At 36.4% G+C, this 18,979-nt stretch overlaps 1 protein-coding gene across 1 annotated transcript; it reads right to left on the reverse strand.

Moving 5' to 3' along the window:
• Window positions 1–69: 69 nt before the first annotated feature.
• Window positions 70–18,658, reverse strand: LOC115455770 (chondroitin sulfate proteoglycan 4). Its single transcript, XM_037443867.1, is given in 23 exon segments — window positions 70–211; window positions 923–1,049; window positions 1,444–1,682; window positions 1,973–2,220; window positions 2,223–3,833; window positions 3,921–4,076; window positions 4,501–4,696; window positions 4,904–5,398; window positions 5,528–5,681; window positions 5,796–5,977; window positions 6,160–7,365; window positions 10,702–10,861; window positions 11,415–11,590; window positions 11,869–11,930; window positions 11,933–12,000; window positions 12,565–12,671; window positions 13,793–13,990; window positions 14,086–14,373; window positions 14,475–14,662; window positions 14,665–14,701; window positions 15,039–15,194; window positions 16,936–17,140; window positions 18,576–18,658. Coding segments are annotated over 22 exon segments (6,252 nt in total). The 5' UTR covers window positions 17,026–17,140; window positions 18,576–18,658; the 3' UTR covers window positions 70–103.
• Window positions 18,659–18,979: the final 321 nt, after the last annotated feature.

Here is an 18,979-nt window from a genome sequence, read left to right on the forward strand (position 1 = left end):
CCAATTAGAAAATAGTTGAAAATTGTAAATGAGCACAATTTAAATCTTAGGACTTAAACTCACCCGGCTTGGGCGGTCTGGGCAAAGTATATGTGTCCTTGGGTCAGACCCAGTATTGGTTGCGCCGGAGCATCGGATTGGCGGGCGCAACGCCAGGCGTGCGGACCGGGTACGCTGACTCGCTCGCTTCGTAACTGCTCCAGTCTTCAGCCTGCGAACCGTTCTTTAAATGTGTTTAATTATTTTGTAGCATAGCAGACGGTGTATTAGAATTAGGAAATGTGTCTTTTGAGATAGTGTGGACATAAATTAACAATCGTAAAGTTCATGCGACTGAACTGTTAATTCGATATAAACTTTGACAGTTAGTTTCGGTATAGTATCGGTTGGATTTCACAGTAGCTGAATTATGTAGAAACTACCGTACCGGTGGCAAAGTTTAGTGTGAAACATGGAACCACTACAATGTCAAAGGAATTTATTACATAAAGTTGAAGAGTTTGTTTATTTCTTTTTGAACGCTCTAATCTCAGGCACTGATTAAAAAAATCTTTAAGTTTTAGATAGCTTATTTATCTAGGATGGCTATATGCATCACGCTATGTCCAGCTGTGCTGAGCATCAGCGAAACATGTATCAAAAACGAAAAAACATATTATTCCTTTTAAGAGCTTTCGTTGCATGCACTGCGTTAAAGTTACGCGACAATCATGTATGACGGAACTGTCCTCTTAAAAGGGCTAAAAATATTTTAATACATCCCCCGCCTCCATTGCCTGCCTGTCTGACCGAGACACACTTAACAACATCGGATTTTATTCTGGGAAGTACAGCCTAATTTCTATCCTGGGAGAATATATAGTGCGTGTGCGTGCGTGTGTGTGTATGTGATTACTATATTTATAAAACAATTATTACTCACATCTGTATGGTCGTCAGCGCCATATGGATACCGAGCGTTGAGGTCGGGCAGTCCGGCATCTGCCAACGGAGTCACTTTGCACTTTTATTCCCGAAGGGTAGAAGTGCAACTATAACTAGAGCTTCCCCTTTTCGCCATGTGTATACCGTCTTACGTGATAAGGCGAATCAATGGCCACACATAAATTCCAGAATCCGAGCTGATATGTAGTGAAAAAATAAACAATATCACTACTTTAACCGACCCGCGATTCAAGTCCGAGCCTTAAAACCAGAACTCGGGCTTTGTACACAATACAACTACGCAACACCAAGGCAAGCTAACTTTAGTCGGTATAGACACGAGGAACAATAGTAACAATAAAATGCGCAATCTAGTTTCAATTCAATTATAAACTTTAAACACCCGTTGAGTTTTACATGACCAATGCGATTACTCCGTCAATAACAAAACGCCAGAAATTTCTCTCCCATCTTGGAGCATAGCTTGAATATTTGTCTACTTAAAAAAAAATACTTTACCGTTTAATGGGTGGCGTGGCTTGTGTCGGTGACGGCATAAGATGATCCGGCGGCCGAGGCAAAGGTATGGGTGCGACGGCGCCCTGGTTCTGGCCGTGTATTTTGGCCATGGCGTTCTGGTCGCGACCCATCATTCTCCGTAACTTCAGAAGCCCAAATATCACTAGTATAGCGAGCACGGTGCCCGATAATGCCATCAGAATCATCAAGTAGTACGATGCTGTTTCACCGTTCGACACCTGAAAGACAAATTCAATGTGACTTTATTGAAAAAGAAACATATATTTTATAGTTTGACAATAAACTCATGTATATAAATAATTGAAAAATTAAATAGTAAAACTTGGTTTCGTTCTTAGTAAATTAATATTTACGGTGTAATAATCAAAGTATGAATTATAATTGCAATTTAAAAACAATTTGTGAACCTAAAGAGTTGCACAAATTAAATATGAACTTCTAAGTATTTAAGCGATTGTGAAGAAAAATGTACTAGGATCTAGATTATATAACTATGAATAACACTCACTGGCACGCCCTCGTGACTCTCTGGATCGTTGGGGCCAGGCAAATTCTTCTTTTGTCGATTTCCAATCTGTATCTTTACGTCGCCGACCGCAGGTTGGAATATCGTCGCCGCTAGTAAGAACCTAAAGCTATCCTCGAAGCCATTCAAGTCATTTATATTCTTTTTAGTAACATAATACATTACACCAGCCTTTACATCTTCATGTGTAAAATATGCTACTTCTCTTTCCCGAGCACTGGTTTTCTCTCGGAACTTCTGATTATCTTTTTTATTAGGCCGTATTTTGGCTTCCTAAGTAAGGTGTATATCGGGTCGCTTGCCGTCAGCTTCGCGAGTCCGGTAGCATCGATTGTGTTCAATGTGATTTTTGTCTTATCATTATCGACTCTCAAATCGCTGAGAATCACTAACGGTTGTACCTTGACCACTTCTATCGTGAAGGGTGGTGTCGCGTTACTGTTATGGACAAATGCGATTAACTCAAAACTATCGTTTGCTGCTGTCATGTCATTCTGCATATAAATTACTACTTTGTTAATTAAATCTTTGTGAGAAAAAAATGTTACCGGGTTACGGCCGACATAAACCATTCCATGGAGTGGAGAGCGTGTTACGTTGTACCAAACTTTCGACGTTTTCGCGTTGGTTTCAACGTATATTTGGTCCGTAGTGACAGCGGCTACATTAGAACCTTGTTGCAAATTTATCGGGTGCAGTGACGTTGCGTTCAATATGACAGGAACAACATCGATAGTGAAAACAGTGTAGGTAGGTTTGAACTGTCCGTCCCACACTCTAAAGTAAAAAGTAGCAGTCTGCAATATCCCTGAATGTTCGTATATGACCCTACCGTTGTTAACATCATCTTGCGTAAACTTATTTATCGACTGGGCTTCATCGACAGATTGATTTTTATCGAGCATCACTATTCGGCCTTGTGTTGGACCACTGATGATATCGTACAGAATTCCTGCTGGCCCGGTATCGGCATCTTCCGTTAGCAAGTCACTTTTAGTTATAGTATAGTTTTCACCTTGCACTACTTGTATTTGTGGGGTGTCCGTTAATAAACGGAACGGCTGATCGTTGACCGCTATAACATGTATTGTTATAGTGACATTACAAAGCAGAACGTAATCGGGAAGCAAGTATAGGGACATGTCAATTTTGTCCTGGACCGTATCCGAATCATCATGCACGTAATTTACAACTCCATTTTCCAATTGTGACTGGGTTAGCGAAGATAGCAAGGGTTTCAATTCTCCGTGTGCAGGTTGCGACCACTGCGCCTCGATCTGCGGTTGACGTAAGCCCGCCTGCGTCTCCAAATACGCTATCACATTAGTCACATTCACTTTCACCGGAACTTTGTCACCTTCCTGAACTTTAATTGGCGGTATGTGCACGTATCTCGCCAACCCACCCGACGACACAGATATGTCGATATTAAAACTCTGGTCAGTCAATGGTTTCGCCAGAGCAGCTTCGATGGTGAATATAAAGGAGTCGTTCGTGTATAAATCAGAGAAAGGATGAGTATGTTCGTAATAAACTATGGAATTATTCACGTCTTCCTGAGTAAATTGTTTTATCGATCTATGGTGGTTCTCTCCGTTCAACATTATCAATCGGCCCAGTGTCGGCGCTCTGTCAACCTTGTAAACTATCGGTCTGGTTGAATCCGAACATTTCGACATAAGAATGTTATTCGTCAATGGTTCTCTCATAAGTGGAAATACTCGAAGGTTGTTTTTGCGTATTAATTTTAAAGATACAGATTTCGTCGAAATGAGAAAAGTTATTTTAGATAATTCGTGAAGACCGTCGCTAACATTGAATATCATTTTTCCCTTTGTACCATCTGCAACAATATTTTTACAGGATGAAATAGTCTTTCTGCTACGTTATTCTTATATACTTTTCAAGAGATATATGAAATCAGGCTTACTTCGATGTACAAAAATGACTCGGCCGTTATCAATGTCAGCTTGACTGAAGGTAAGCACGGGCGTTTCGATATCACCCGTCATAGCAATATAACCAGACACTATGTCGACAACCTGAATCGTAACATTTTCGAGCGGAGTATCGATATCGTTCACATCTGAAAACAAAAGTAGAAAAATTCATTATAAATTATATTTCGGCTTATTTTATTCCAGAACCTTTTATTGTTATTACGTTATATTACGTTATATATCCATCAACATGGACGACAAATGGCATGTAAAGATTGCCGGAACTCGCTAGATGCACTCTTTTAATAGTTCGGTCTAGAAATCTTTAGGCAAGGCCTATGTTCAGCAGTGAACTTCATGTGACTGATGATGGTGACTATATTCTATAACCTATATCGACGGTTGTAAGGCTACTAATTGATTTTTAAGCAGTATTTTATTTCGGTATTAATACATACATATTTATACAATATACCTTTTTAGCGACATTTGAAAATAGATTAATTTTATCTAATAAAAGATCACTTATCAATTAACTTAGTCAAATTTTAAAACTGAATAGTCACTTACAAAGTTCGTTTCTCGTGAAAGTAAAGGTGCCTCCTTCCCATACACATAGACCCGTGTTAGCCGCCACAATGGGAGTCTCGTCGTTAACCGGGACTATAGTGATTCGAACAGTGAAGGGCTCACTCTCTTTATTATTCTCAGTGAGTGCGACCAACCTAAACGAGTCTGCGGCCTCTTCCGACCCGTCGTTTACATACTAAAATCATTTGCAATTTTATAATAAATAACAGTAATATTATAAGTGCTAAAGTCATAACATGCGGACGAGAACTGGTTGTGTCAGCTTACGATATATCACCAAATTATAGGATGTAGTTGAATTTGCAATACCGAAATCGCAATCACGAAATTATTTTATTGTAACTACATCTAGAGGCATAAAATCAAACGCGATGTTAATTACCTGTATATTTCCTGAATTGAGCTTCAAAACGGGCAACAAATTTAACTCTTGCTCGCCCATCACAATCTTCCCGTACTTCGGTTTCTCGACCACTTTATACGACACCACTTTACCTCTGTAATATTCTGTGATCGTCTTGAACAAGTCAGGTCTGACACTAATAGCGTCACCCTCAACGACGGTTAAATTTGAAGCAAAGATGTAAAAATGTTCCGGTATTATTATAACAGTAAGTTCGAGATCACGCAGCCACACTATGCCGTTCGTGACGTCCATTTTTATTCGATCTCTGGTTCGATTTACTCCAGACTGGACGTACATTAGTCGGTTGACGTTTATAACAGATTGGTCGAAGACTTGCGTGTGTACGGGCTCTTCGTTATAATTTTCCAACTCGACTGTGCCCGGAGTCGAGATAATTTCGAGCCAACCATGGTAGGGGCCATCAGTCACCTTGTAAACTATGTTGGAAGGTTCAATTTGGGGATGCATAACCTGAGATATATAATATTAATCAATTATAGAAATATATTAATCACGTTTAATAAATAATAATCATGTAATGCCATTAAAATAAAGGTTATTTAAGCTTACGATAAACAACTGAGGCAAAAAAATACATACTTCCAAAATATCCTTTGTGATGTTAACACTTGTAGATTCCTCAACGACAAGCGGTCTGTTTGCAGTTACTTTCAACGGCTCCCAGTAGCTTGATGGGAATATCTTGATATTGTACAAGCCCTCACCCCACGTGTCTAGACACATTACTTTAAACCTATAACAAATGTACTCCAATTAACGGAGTTGTAAAAGAATTGTTAAAGTAAATTAAGTTCTATAAATAATGTCTTAAGGACTGATTTTCATAGATACGAAAAAGAACCTTTACCTGAATTGATCAGAAGGAGTCTTAGGCTCTCTGTGCCTGTAAGCAACTCTGCCTGCCGCTATGTCCAGCTGAGTGAATGTGTATGCTCCCTGACCCTCCCCGACTTCTATAGAACCGTGTTTAGCCTCTAAAGTGACCTCGTATCGAATATCCTCTTCAAGGCAGTTCATGTTCGTGTCCACCTTGAATATTAAACCGCTTCAATGCATTTAAAATGTTGACGTTCGGTTTATTAAATTTAGTTAGTGTCATTTTCGTACACTAAATTACATTATAAAAAATGAGTGTACACGCAGCTTTAGTTTCGGGCTGTAAAAATAAAGTAATTTTTTAAATTGTATGTTCAAATTAATATATATCTCACCTGCATATCCTTCGAAGTTATGACCACAGCTTTGCCGTTCTCTACAATAGATCCATTCGACGGGTACATCCTTATGAACGGCGGCGATGCCTGTATCTCCAAATTACCATTAACATCAAATACTCCATCCGATATCCAGAAAGCCATCCTTCCATATTCTTTACCCTGATGCTTGAATAACACCAAGTTCTTATTGATGTCATCCTGCGTGAAAGTTGCTATTTGTTCTGAAGGATTGTCGGCCCGAAAAATGCCGCCATTCGGAGGGTCTTTTGGCGACCTTTGAACAGTATAAACGATATCTGAAGGTTTGGTGTCCAAATCTGCGTCGTCATAACTGAGATCTCTCGCAGTTATCAGTCTAGCTCCACCGTGCACTATATGAAACACGTTATTGTTGACCCTGACCGGACTGTTGTCGTTCTTTAATATAACATCGATGTGGAAAACGCCTACGTATTGAAAATCTTCAGGTTCAGGACTCAAAGCCATAAAATGAAACGAATCATGACGACTTTCAGAATCATCGTGAGAATAATACACTCTGTCAGAATTCAATTCTTCGAGCGTAAAATACGTGGTGTTGTCTCTGAGAACCTTCAACATTTCATTGATAACTTCGATCTTGCCGTGTTTCGGCAGGCGAGTTATATTAAAAATTAAATTGGTCACAGCATCGGTCCGGAAATTTAAATGCGTGGTGGGTATAACCATTCTGGAACCTTCGGTGACTTGAAGCCTTTCTAAGGTGGTGTGCACTCGGCCGGTGGAGTGGTCGGGTAGCAGCAAGCCGGGGAGGTGTCGTATTGTCATCACGCCAGTTATATTCTCGCACTCGGTCGCGCCCACCACAAAGGAGAACTCATCCTGTATGTGCGAATACGCGCGTCTATGCAGCCTGTACCACAGTTGGTCAGAGTCGATATTCTGTTGAGTAAACGTGCTATGAGCTTGCAAGTGATGTTTTCCCGACGATAGATGAAGTATGCCATACTTAGGCGTTCTTAGTATTGTGTACAAAATTCTTTCGCTAGGCAGCGTCAACGGCTTCGTTTTGAAGTGCAAATGTTGTGAAGATATGAAGGCTTCTCTGGTGTTATTTAGCACTAACTCTTCATTCATCGATTGATACAATTCCAGTCTGATGAAAGTTAGTCGAAAATCGTATAACGTGTTCGTTCGTATCGAGCCTACTGAGGCTTTAAACTGTAGAACAAATAATTCAATATTTTATATTAATTGTAAGAAAACGTAATGTTAAGAGCGTTTACGCGTCCGCGCGCCGTATGTCTCAAAAACAGCACTTCTCGAAGGAGATAATATCCATCAAAACATTATTTTAAAACATAAGAATTAGTAATCATTATAGAAAATTTTGTAGTCTAAATAGTTAGTAGAGATTTTTTTTAGATTTATTGAGTATTTGTAAATTCTTTAATGAATACTGAACAGAGGTTTTCTTATTTGCGCTTCGGACGTCTATTTCGAAGCTCAAAATATCTTAAATCACTAAGGAACATAACAATATTTTATTTTTATCTAACTAAAAAGATCCTGAAGAAAAAAGTTAGTAGAGAAAAAATATCTTTTTATGTTTAATTCATGAGAAATAAAAATTCAAAGAATTCGAAAATATCACAAATGTTGGTCATTTAAATGATTTTTTATAACTATATCTTACTTAATTGAATATAATATTGGATTACTATAATAGAAGAACATCTCCTTAAAAACATACAATTTAAAAATTCAACAAAATTAGTTCTGTTTTTTTTCTATAAATATTTTAAATATCACTATAAAACGCAACGCGCAAATCTTTTCAAATTAGTCCGCCTTGAGGCTCTCTAGAGGAGGACGTATCGCTCTTCGCTTTGACCTGTCTCCAGTTGGCCTTTGCTGTGCGTAGAAAAAATAGTCACGTGTATACAGTGATTGCCACATCTTAGTACTTTAGTAAGTAAAATGATTTTTTCTTTAATGAGTGACAATAATTTTAGTAGTTTCTATTAATTATTATTATATTATTATGTTTCAGACACAATGGGAAGTAAAACTATTTCTAGGCAAGATAAGGAAACGCTACAACGCTGAAACTTCGGTTAAAGCAAGAGCTAAAAGGTTGGTGTACTAATGTTATAACATGCGTCTGTAGTTGGTGTTGGTTTTTTTACTCATTAAACACTTGAGCAACAGTTACTCAAAGGAAAAAAATGGAACCCTAAGCTAAAAACTCACAAAGCGGTATTTACCCGCGCCCGCCGTGATTGCGGGCCCGCAATTCCTAAAGCATGCAAATATATGTCAAAAATCGATTAGCCCATTAAAATGTCACATGAGCTTTGCATTTTTTAGAGGACGCAATTTTATTTTTGGACCATGTGTGGGGGGTCAATAGAAGCTTAACCTCAAGTTTGTGGGGTCGCCACCCTTGTCCCCTGGCCGCCATCATGGATAAAAGGGTGAAAACACTTTTTTCGCGATATCTCGGAAACTGTCCGTCTTGTAAACGCCCGCCTTGCGATAATCGCTCGCCAAGTTTGCAGGACATAATCGGAACCGCGGCGGTTGCAAATCGCACAGATCTCCGGTCGTCATGAGTTTGGAAATAAAACAGCCGTTTCTCAACCACGGCGGGCGCGAGTAAAAACCGCTTCGTGAGTTCTTAGCCTTATAGGATCACTTTGCTGTGCCGTTGTCAAAACGTTTACAACTCGCCAAATTACTCAGTGCGCGACTCCCACTCGCACTTGGCTGATTTTTTTGCATAATGCATAGGTACGCTTACTTTTAACTAACAAGGTATTAGTGATCACTGGTCAGCACTATTAAAAAAAATCAAGTGACGAGAGACGAATACCTATATCTTTCTCCTGTTTGAACCTTAGAAATAAGCGATTTGGTAATTTATGTAGCTAGTGAATAAAACAACTAGTAGTAGTTAGTATACCTATCTTCTTAACTATTTGGGCTAGTTTAGGTTTACACGCTCATTTATTTTACATATTACTTTATCCTGACGTTTAACCCTGTGCAGGTTTCGGCGTCATTATACTTGTATAAATTAAACGCGTCTAGATCCATATGCAGTTTTACTTAAGTATGTAGTGTTTGCGTAAACTTCGATAACAATAATAGTATGTTCTAAATATATTTTTTTAATTTTTAGGTAATCGAACCTGAAACTACACTCAAAATAAATGAGGTTATTAAAAGCCGCAAAATTATAGATTTTCAATATTTCTTGGATCAAATTAAAATACTCAATAACCACAACAGAGCAACAGGTTGTAGTATCGAACATTTACAACTATTGATAATGAATTAATGAAGTGTAGTATGTGCAATATGGAATTTAAGCTATTTACCTCTAAGAGATATACTGATAGTATGGACGAATATCGTGGAGCTGTAAATGGATCTTTGATGACTGGATTTGGTAGATCAAATTTAAACGAACAGTTAGCTTCCATAGATTTATCAATATTAACGCAAAATGTTTACATGAAATGTTACGACGAGTTAACTAAATAATTGAAATCAGCTGCAGAGGACAGGATGCAAGAGGCCGCTAGGAAAGAAACTGATAAAGCTGTTGCCTGTGGCGATGTAAAGACGGTATTCCCATACTTACAGTCATAGCTGACTGCTGTTGGTCGAAAAAAAAGTACAGAACCAACTATTTTGCTTCGTCGAGTGTCGCAAATATTATGCAAAACTATGGATACAAAACTAGTAAATTGTTATACATGGATGTACAATCGATCGATTGATGATCGACGTCACTGAGAAGCACTACCTATTAAAAAAAAAACTATCCAAAAAAATATAACCAACTTCCGAAAAAAGAAGTCTTTTATTTCTCACTTTTTAGTTATACACCTAAAAATGACATCTCATTACATACACCTTCTGACTCAAAATATAAATTCCAATATGTAATTTCTAATGACTTAATTACAACTTTCAATATGCTAAATATTAAAAACTGCAGTTCTATGGAGTAATTATGTGGTCCATTATAAATATCGTAGCACAGTAATTTTCCTCTTCCTTTCCTAAGCACATGGTAATTTTCCTGATTTATTGTCTGATTACGGAGTTCTGGTGCCTATCTTTCGGCTTCATGATGAGCTCCACTTTACTAAAGTGAAAATAACAATTTGTAAAATTGCCGTTAAAATTTGTTATAAATGTTTATTTTCTTTTATAATTACAAAATGATACATATAAACTATTTCATGAAGAATTCTTATATAATTAACAATAGAATTCTTCATTCATCATAAATTCATAAATCTTAAGTTACATTCCAATTAGATTATAATTAAAGCGAAAAGATCAAAATTGGTTGGTCTGACTATAAAGATAGCCGACGCGCCAACTCTACGCACACAGCTACGCACGGTTCTGTGTGAGTGAATTTTGCGAAGAATTACCTATAGTTGACTTCACGCGCTGCACGTAAACGCTCTTAATCAAAAAAAAAATTTTTTTCCTAAGATATCTCGAGATACGAAGCATCTCATAGTGATATATTACCTTAAACTCGTCATGGGTGGGATTCCCAACTAGATGCATGTACCGCACCCGTCCGAATGATACCATTTCGCTAGTGAAAGAGTCGACTGTCTGCCACGTGCTGTCCAGTACCCTCAGCCGCTCCACCACACCGAACTGAGGCGGTTTTACAATATCATACCTGTTAAACAATAGATGCTTCTGTGACGATGAGGCCAAACATATTTCTAGAAGTGAAACCTAAGAACCTGTCAGTTGACAAGCAGACTTTAATTTAGTAACGGCCAACTAGCGGGTAGCAGATGGTGCCAGGTATCAGTGGCTAAAAGTTGGATTGTTTCAAAAGGTAAACCGAGGCAAATTTAACAGAAAATAAGAACTTAGACAGACGTAAATAAATCTAAAAGGGAAGCCAGTAGGAATCGGGGTATATAAACGGGTATATTCGCCACTGCAGGTGTAAGGGATGGATATGTTTTAGTTTAAGAGAGGCTTGATTCAACATTTTCTGAATTTATTGGCATGAAGTGTAAATTAGCCTTATCAAAATGTGAGTTAAATGTTAGTCTGAACTCGCACTTAACCATAAAATCCTTAAGAGCTGATTCCAATTTGAAGCCGGTTGTGAATAATTTGGGTATTTGGCTATTCATGAACACGATATTAAAGTTATTTATGAACGCATTTTATGGATCTACTCGTTACACAAATGTCCGCGTGTTAATGTTACTCACTTGACTTGTACGTTAGTTTCGTCCGCGTTAGTGGTGAAAGTGAGATTGTCGGCGGCGATGATCGCGTAGGAGTTATGTACCAGCTGCAAACCAGTGTTGTTCACAAGTCTCACTTGAAGTGGAACTATCGATATGCGCAGTATGCCCGGACCACTTGTCTCTATTCCGTCTGATACCTGAAATTATGCGAAGTATTTTCATTAAAGCTGTTTTTATACCGATTTTAATAAACAACTTTTACCACTATGTTCGGAGCGAAAACGAACACGGGTACCAATCAGAATGATTTTTGACATGGTTATAAACGACATATTTCGATTTATTCTTTCATTGGTACGATAGGGATTGTTTATAGAAGCCGTTCAAAGTACAAAAGTAAATATAATATTCATATAAAGACTGAAAAGCAGGTCAATTATATCAGATTGTAAGATCAATACGCATGGAGCCTCGCCTGCAATGTGACCCGTAGCGAGGTCTTGTTAAGCCGCCGGCGCCCGGCACCGTGCACGTAGATATCAGCCCCGCGTCCACGTCGTGTTGCGTGAACGAGTCCACCGGACCGCCCGACATCTCTATGTGGCCACTGTTGATGAAATATAACAATGGGTAATTAAAACGAAATGTCATTACGTTTTTATTTTATGGTCATTGAATTTTCTTTGTCTATATTGTGCATCGCTTTATCTAAGACAATATTATCTAATCATAAAATTATGTCTAATGACTACTATGACTAAGTCTTTAACTCGGTGAATGTTTGCCAAAAAGTCTATACATTATGTTTTTTTTTCTAAAAAAGTATGAGGAAACCCGTAACCATAGCAGATACAGAGAAAGTGTTTTAGGAACGATTAGATCGTTTTTTTATAAAAACAATTTTGGCAGTTTTTTTTTGGTCAAATGTGAGTTGTCCATAAAAATGAGTCAAATGGATCATAAAGTTAATAAAATGTTTTATAATCAACGAGATAATACAATGGGTCTAGACTTATTGTCAATACTTACTGCACATTTAAAAAGTCGTTTAATATAGATTACTATACTAATTTGAAACATTTAATTTGCCCCCAATAAAAAATACCACTTCCAAAAATGGGGCAATTTGCAGTCTTAAACAACGTATAATAAAATGGGTTTATTTAATTACCTATTGATTTCGTTCTTTCCGTGCAACACTGTATACAACAGGTCCTCGGGTAGCGTGTCGGGATCTTCTGCCCTCAGTATATCCGAGGTGATCACTTTACGTGTACCCTGTTGATAACAAATAAAATGTAGCCAGGTCTAATACAAATATAGGTCTCTTAATCTTTATAATTATCAATTTTAATAAATTGAAACACGAGGTGAATTATGACGAGTCATTCATTTAAGCAGACAGACACGTACTACAGAATTGTTGGTGTCGTATAATTTGTCAATATTTCTCTCATCGCAATACACGAAATAATTAGCCGCGCGCATATCTATGGGACGCTACTTAACTATAATTCCGACATATTCCGACCGTCGCAATTTAAAAGTCCATTTCAGTCAGATAACGAGGCTGGTGTCTGTAGAAGCCGAATACTGTATTTAAATTCATCAGGCACCTAGTCCCGTAGTCCATAATATTTATGTAATGGTTAAAAAAGTAGGTAATATTAATATAATTAAATACAATTATTTAATTCATGCATGCAAATAAAAAAAGATTAAATAAAAACTGAAAATACTTACGCTCGGTATTTAAATGTTAATCGCGTACTTGTTGTGGGTTCAATCTGTCATACAATACGTCATGCAACTACACAAAAGCAAGATTAAATTAAATCAAGCGCTGGCAACACTCTGCAAATAACAAAACTTATAAAACAATTATAATTTCATTGAAAATTCTGGATTATGTGCATATTTTTTTACAATCATGCAAATAATCTTCGATTTGTTCATAATTATGTTTATTACCTATATTATTTTCACGATAAAATATAACAAATTATGCATATTATCCAGTTTAGTAGCTAACAAAGAAAAGGAAATAATATAACATGCCAATGTTAGACATGCGCGTTGACATTATTGCTACGTTGATAACAATTTATTTGGTTTTATTAAATAAATTATTACTAAATTAAAATCTACTTATTATCTTGCGTATTAGATGATCTATTAATGTAATTCTTATAAATGAACACAATTAAAAGAAAACAATAAATGTTCTCTCCTCATTCCTAAATTTGAGCATCAAATAACGTTACCAAATATATATTTTTGTGTGACAAAATAAAATATATACTTATAAATTAGACTGTAGCATAATTAAAAAAAAAAACTAACATCAAATAAATTGTATTTTTTCTGTACTTGACATTGTATTCTGTATTGTAGTTTACCTGAGTGAGCCTCAGAACTTTCCCTGGCAACAGATTCAGCACAGGTGGGTCATTCACAGGCGTCACATTTACGTGGAGTACGAAGGTGTTCCGACCTTGGAGGTAGCTCGGTAGTGTGAACTTTGTCTCTTGAATCAGCTCCATGTCGAGGACTATGGCGTCGTGGTGGTTTTCTGACCCGTCGTGGACATAACGTACCTGATAATTATAAAATTTATGTAAACCACAAATGTAATGAAGCAAGGTGGAAATTACAACAGTGTCGATTATTCATTTACGATTGCATTACTCACCTTATCCCTAGACAGATCCAGCAACGTAAAGAACTGCTTGGATTTCCCCTCTCCTTCAATATAGTTGTATTGTGGTGAGTTTCTCTGCAGCGACAGGTCAACTGCTATGCGTCCATGCTGAGGGGACTGAGTCACATGCAAGACCACTCCAGACGGCCGGACGCCATACTTATGATGGTCTAACACCACGTCAATGTTCTGTGTAGTAATCACAGCAACCCCACCTTCTTGTACCGTTAAGGGATACAACGCTACCAACTCCAACTCGCTGCTTGATTTTGAGAATACCTATAGGAGTGGATTTTAGTTTTAGTATTACATAACCCAATTATAAGAACATACAGATGGTTAATAAATTAATAAAATATTTTTATTTTCACCAACTTTACCTTATATTTCTCGCTGTAGTCCGGGTTGATACACAAGTCGGTATCACATTTACAAGTGAAGTGGTCGACACCGTGTTGGGCGCACACCGCTTGAGGTACGCACGGGGGATTCCCAGGGCTGGCATGACACGGATACCACCACACACATTTTGGACTCACACCGTATGTTACCACGGCGTTGGGTAATCAAAGATCTTGTCGTCAACCTCTATAGGTTTTATGCATCCCTAAAAAGTTGTCTTTGTATATCACAGTATCAAGTCCATAGCATAGGGATATGTTTCTTTTACAACTTCCCATAGTATCATCGACAAAATTCCTTCAAAGGTTCTTGGGAAATTAATTAAAATATTTCTTAATTGATGAGTATACAATACATTTACGTATTCTATGTCTGTAAAACTATTTTTTAACATAAAGATGATAAAATAAAGTAACGTCTTAAGAACTATTGAAGATATATTTGCTCGATATCTATTTTGTACAATATGTATTATTCAACATGTATAAAAAGAATTACAAATATTCTAGCAGAATGACGACGACTAAGTATTTGTAACTCACCATTATACTAGAGTCGGCAGCTTTAATCCCTTTAGCAAAAGCCCTCTGCCTCTTCTCGCTCTCAATGCCGCCGAGATAGAAAGAATCAGACAATTCGAGGTACCTAGTGCCGCCGCTTTCGATGCGCGTGCTCATCGCCACGTTATCAACTGATAGCTGTAATCAGCAATTAAATTCCGTTTGAGATACAGTGAACCCACAGTACAAAATATAAATAAAATACAGAAATATTATGTAATGTATACATATACATACATAAACAATTACACACGTACACACGTTGGCGCTTTGCATTCAAAATAGTAAGTAATAAAAATTCAAGTTTTTTTTTTTTTACATTATGATGACAAATTACCTATGGCATGTAATGTTATTTGAGCTTATATAAAATTTAAGACGACTATTTGACGTCATACGATTCGCAAAAGAATATAGAAGTTTTATTTATCAAAGTAATTCTTTACCATCATAGTCAACAGCGGTAAAAAATCTTTTATCATGTAGAATCACTATGTGCACAACTGTACTCTGAACAACTGTACACCTTAGATAATAGGAAATATAGCGGGTACACGATTTATTGGCCTCTTCCTCAATAAACTCAATTACTTTAACCTGTTCAACCAGTAATATGCACATAACGATTTATAGCAAACAACATTCGAAACGTTTTCCACTCGTCGAACTCTCTCAATTTCCTGTGCTAAGTTCGAAATTAACTATGCTTATTAATAAGCGTAAATTTGTTTTAACTAATCATTATTTTTATAATTGATTTCTAACTTGATATAATTCGTGAGTCAGTCAGAAACTACCTAAGTCAATCACTGATTAAAAATGTTAATAATGAATTAAATTAAAAATACGACATACGTATTACGTAATATGCATAGACTATCATGAACTGCGCGAGCAAGAAATATAAAAAAAATGCTAAAAAATTCGAAAACGAGTTTTATTTTGATTACAAAATTCGCGTAAACCCAATATATCATTATTTTAACATAATATTTTATTAATTGCAAGAGAATACTTTTCCAAACAATTCGCTAACCATGTGTGCACGAACTATAATAAATTAAAAGCTCGCTAGCAGTAAAACATAGAATGCTTTGAGCATAATGCATAAGAAATGAATCTAAGTCTAATTATGTAAAAATGGACAAATCAAAACAAAAAGTTAACTTTACATTTCAATGATGCATGATCGGTGAACCAAATCGCCAGCGCAACATTGCGTCAACTACTTAGACCTTTAATCTCTTAATCTCGGTCGTAGTTCGATGACTTGTACTTACTACTTGTATTATATACCAACGTGCCATATTTGTAATTTTATTATACTTGAATAAAGTGTGAACATAAAATGTTTGTATGATACGTCGTTATGCCCAGTGTTCGTACACGCTAGAAAAAGCTCATTAACCGATGATCTTACTGTACTTTTAGATTCTGCCAATTGTCTATAATATTTAATTAGTTGTTATTGGAAAACATTCGCCGGTATCAATAGTATAAACTAATATAAAAATCGCATGATGGACCACGAAACATTCCATTGTAAGAGAAATAACAATAAATAATATGAGAATAAACTTTCGCTTTCGCAGAAACATTCGCATTATGCTCTAAACATACAATAGGAGCAACGCCTCATAGCGCTTCCATTATTCAAATAGACCCGTGAACTGCCAAGTAAAAATAATAAATATATGATACGTCATACGCTCTCTGCACCAGAAATTATGAACCAAGCTCAAATAATTATAGAGATTTTACGCTTAGCACATCTAAATAATGTTAAGGTTATGTTACCATCATATTTCCAACAATAAACACGATATACGGCAATACTGCACCGGTACTATGATAATATATACGAGGATGAAAACCTCACCTCAATCAAAGACGGATTAAAGAGCAAGTGCAGTTTGTGCCATTGTCCGTCGTTCACTCGCAGCGTGTGCACGATCTGTCCTCGGGCCATTTTCACTCGGATTACTCCCTCCAATATTTCGACGGCTAGAAAGTCCGAACGGCCCCCTCCGGCGTTGTATAGTATCACCGCGTTTTGTGCTATCGTCTTGAATTCTATTTGCCATCTAAAATTATTATTATTTTTATTAAATAATGTTAGTTATATTGTTATTTTGATTAGATTACAATGCGTTTCTAATATGTATTGGTATAGATATAACATGAGGGTTTTGTACGAAATAAACAATTTAATTAGCATTTTCATTCTAAAATTAATGGAATAATATCCAAGTTATAAATAAAGTTAAACAACTAAAATAAAGTAACATATAGAAATATGATGTTTTATTTTATTTTGTACTATATGTATTATAAGTAAATTTCGAATATGTTGGCTTCTAAAAATACTTCTAATAAATAGGGGCGCGTTAAAGTAATATCTCAAATCTTAGGTGGTAACACATTGCCTTCATTACATGGCTCTTAACGATATTTACACAATTCAAATGTGTCACGTTGCATAAATTAGTTTACATTTGTAATACGCATATGAAGCAATGAGTCAGAAACTGCTCTTAGTAATCATCTGGCGAATTCGCAATTTCATTCAACATATAAATAATACTTATTGGTACTAGTTTTTGTGTCCGACTACGCCTACTTAAAAGAGCGTTCTCGTAGTAAAAATACATATAGCACGATGTGTCATAGAGTGTGGCAATATATTCGAGATTTCTGATCGAAATATTTATAGTTGAATCATAGAATAAGAAATTTCATCCCAGCACACACAACCCTTACATATAATATTTTAATAAACAGGAATTATATATATAAAAAAAAAATGTATTCAGAGTTTTACTTTCAAATCTATACCTACACTATTATATAATGCTTAAGAGTTTCTTTGAACGAACTAATCTCCAGAAGGACCAGTTCGAAGTAAAAAAAATCTTTTATTGCTGGATAGCCCATTTATCAAGAAAGGCTATATAAACAAAAGGTATAACTACATGGTACAAGTCATATCACTTGTACTACAAATGCTTGTTACAGTATCTTTTGTGGTTTTGTTTACCAAACACGCCTTTGTGACTTGAGGCTTGTAAAATGAGACGTGTAATCTATAATACTCTATATTATTATATAAAGCTGATGAGTTTGTTTGAATGCGCTAATCTCAGGAACTACTGGTACGAACTGAAAAAATATTTTAGTATTGAATAGCCCTTTAGTTGTGGAAGGCTATATAGGCTATATATCATCACGATATGACCAATAGGAGTGGAGTAGTAATAAAAAATGTTACAATAACGGGAAAAATATATTACTTTTGAGAGCTTCCATTGCGTGCGCTGCGTAAACAGTTAAAATTACATAACAAATATTTACAACAGATTTTAATGAAATTTGGCATTGAGATAGATAGATACCATAGGGAGAACATTGCGGAGTTCAATCCCTGGAAAGTATATAGCGTGGTTTTATCTCGGAAAACTCTTTCACGCGGGCAAATCCGCAAGTAAAAGTTAAAAATAAAAATATTGTCATCCATTGTACCTTCCGCCAGCTCTGGAGTTAATCCTGGGCAGAATCAAGTAAGCACCTTCATCAACAAAACTTATGTCGGTGTTACTATCAGCGTCGAATTCGGGGCGCAGTTCCAGGTCACTCCTTCCACGTGCACCGAGCCGGCGCGCGACCGAGCCTTCTCTATTATTTTTACCGAATTATAGTAAACCTATCGACAAAAAGTGTTATTATAAAACAACACCTCATAACATTACACATAGTATACGCATTAAAATTACACTACGGCATCAAACACTACGATTATTGATAATTTATGTATAACATTATGCTGCGACAACAAATTTGAAAATATTATACATTTTTTGAGACAAAAACGGAGCAGATAATAAAATATTTTAATAAAAATAAAACTGTTTAAAACTTTTTCGAGG

Source organism: Manduca sexta, chromosome 27, assembly GCF_014839805.1.
Source record: "Manduca sexta isolate Smith_Timp_Sample1 chromosome 27, JHU_Msex_v1.0, whole genome shotgun sequence".
Taxonomy (NCBI): Eukaryota; Metazoa; Arthropoda; class Insecta; order Lepidoptera; family Sphingidae; genus Manduca; species Manduca sexta.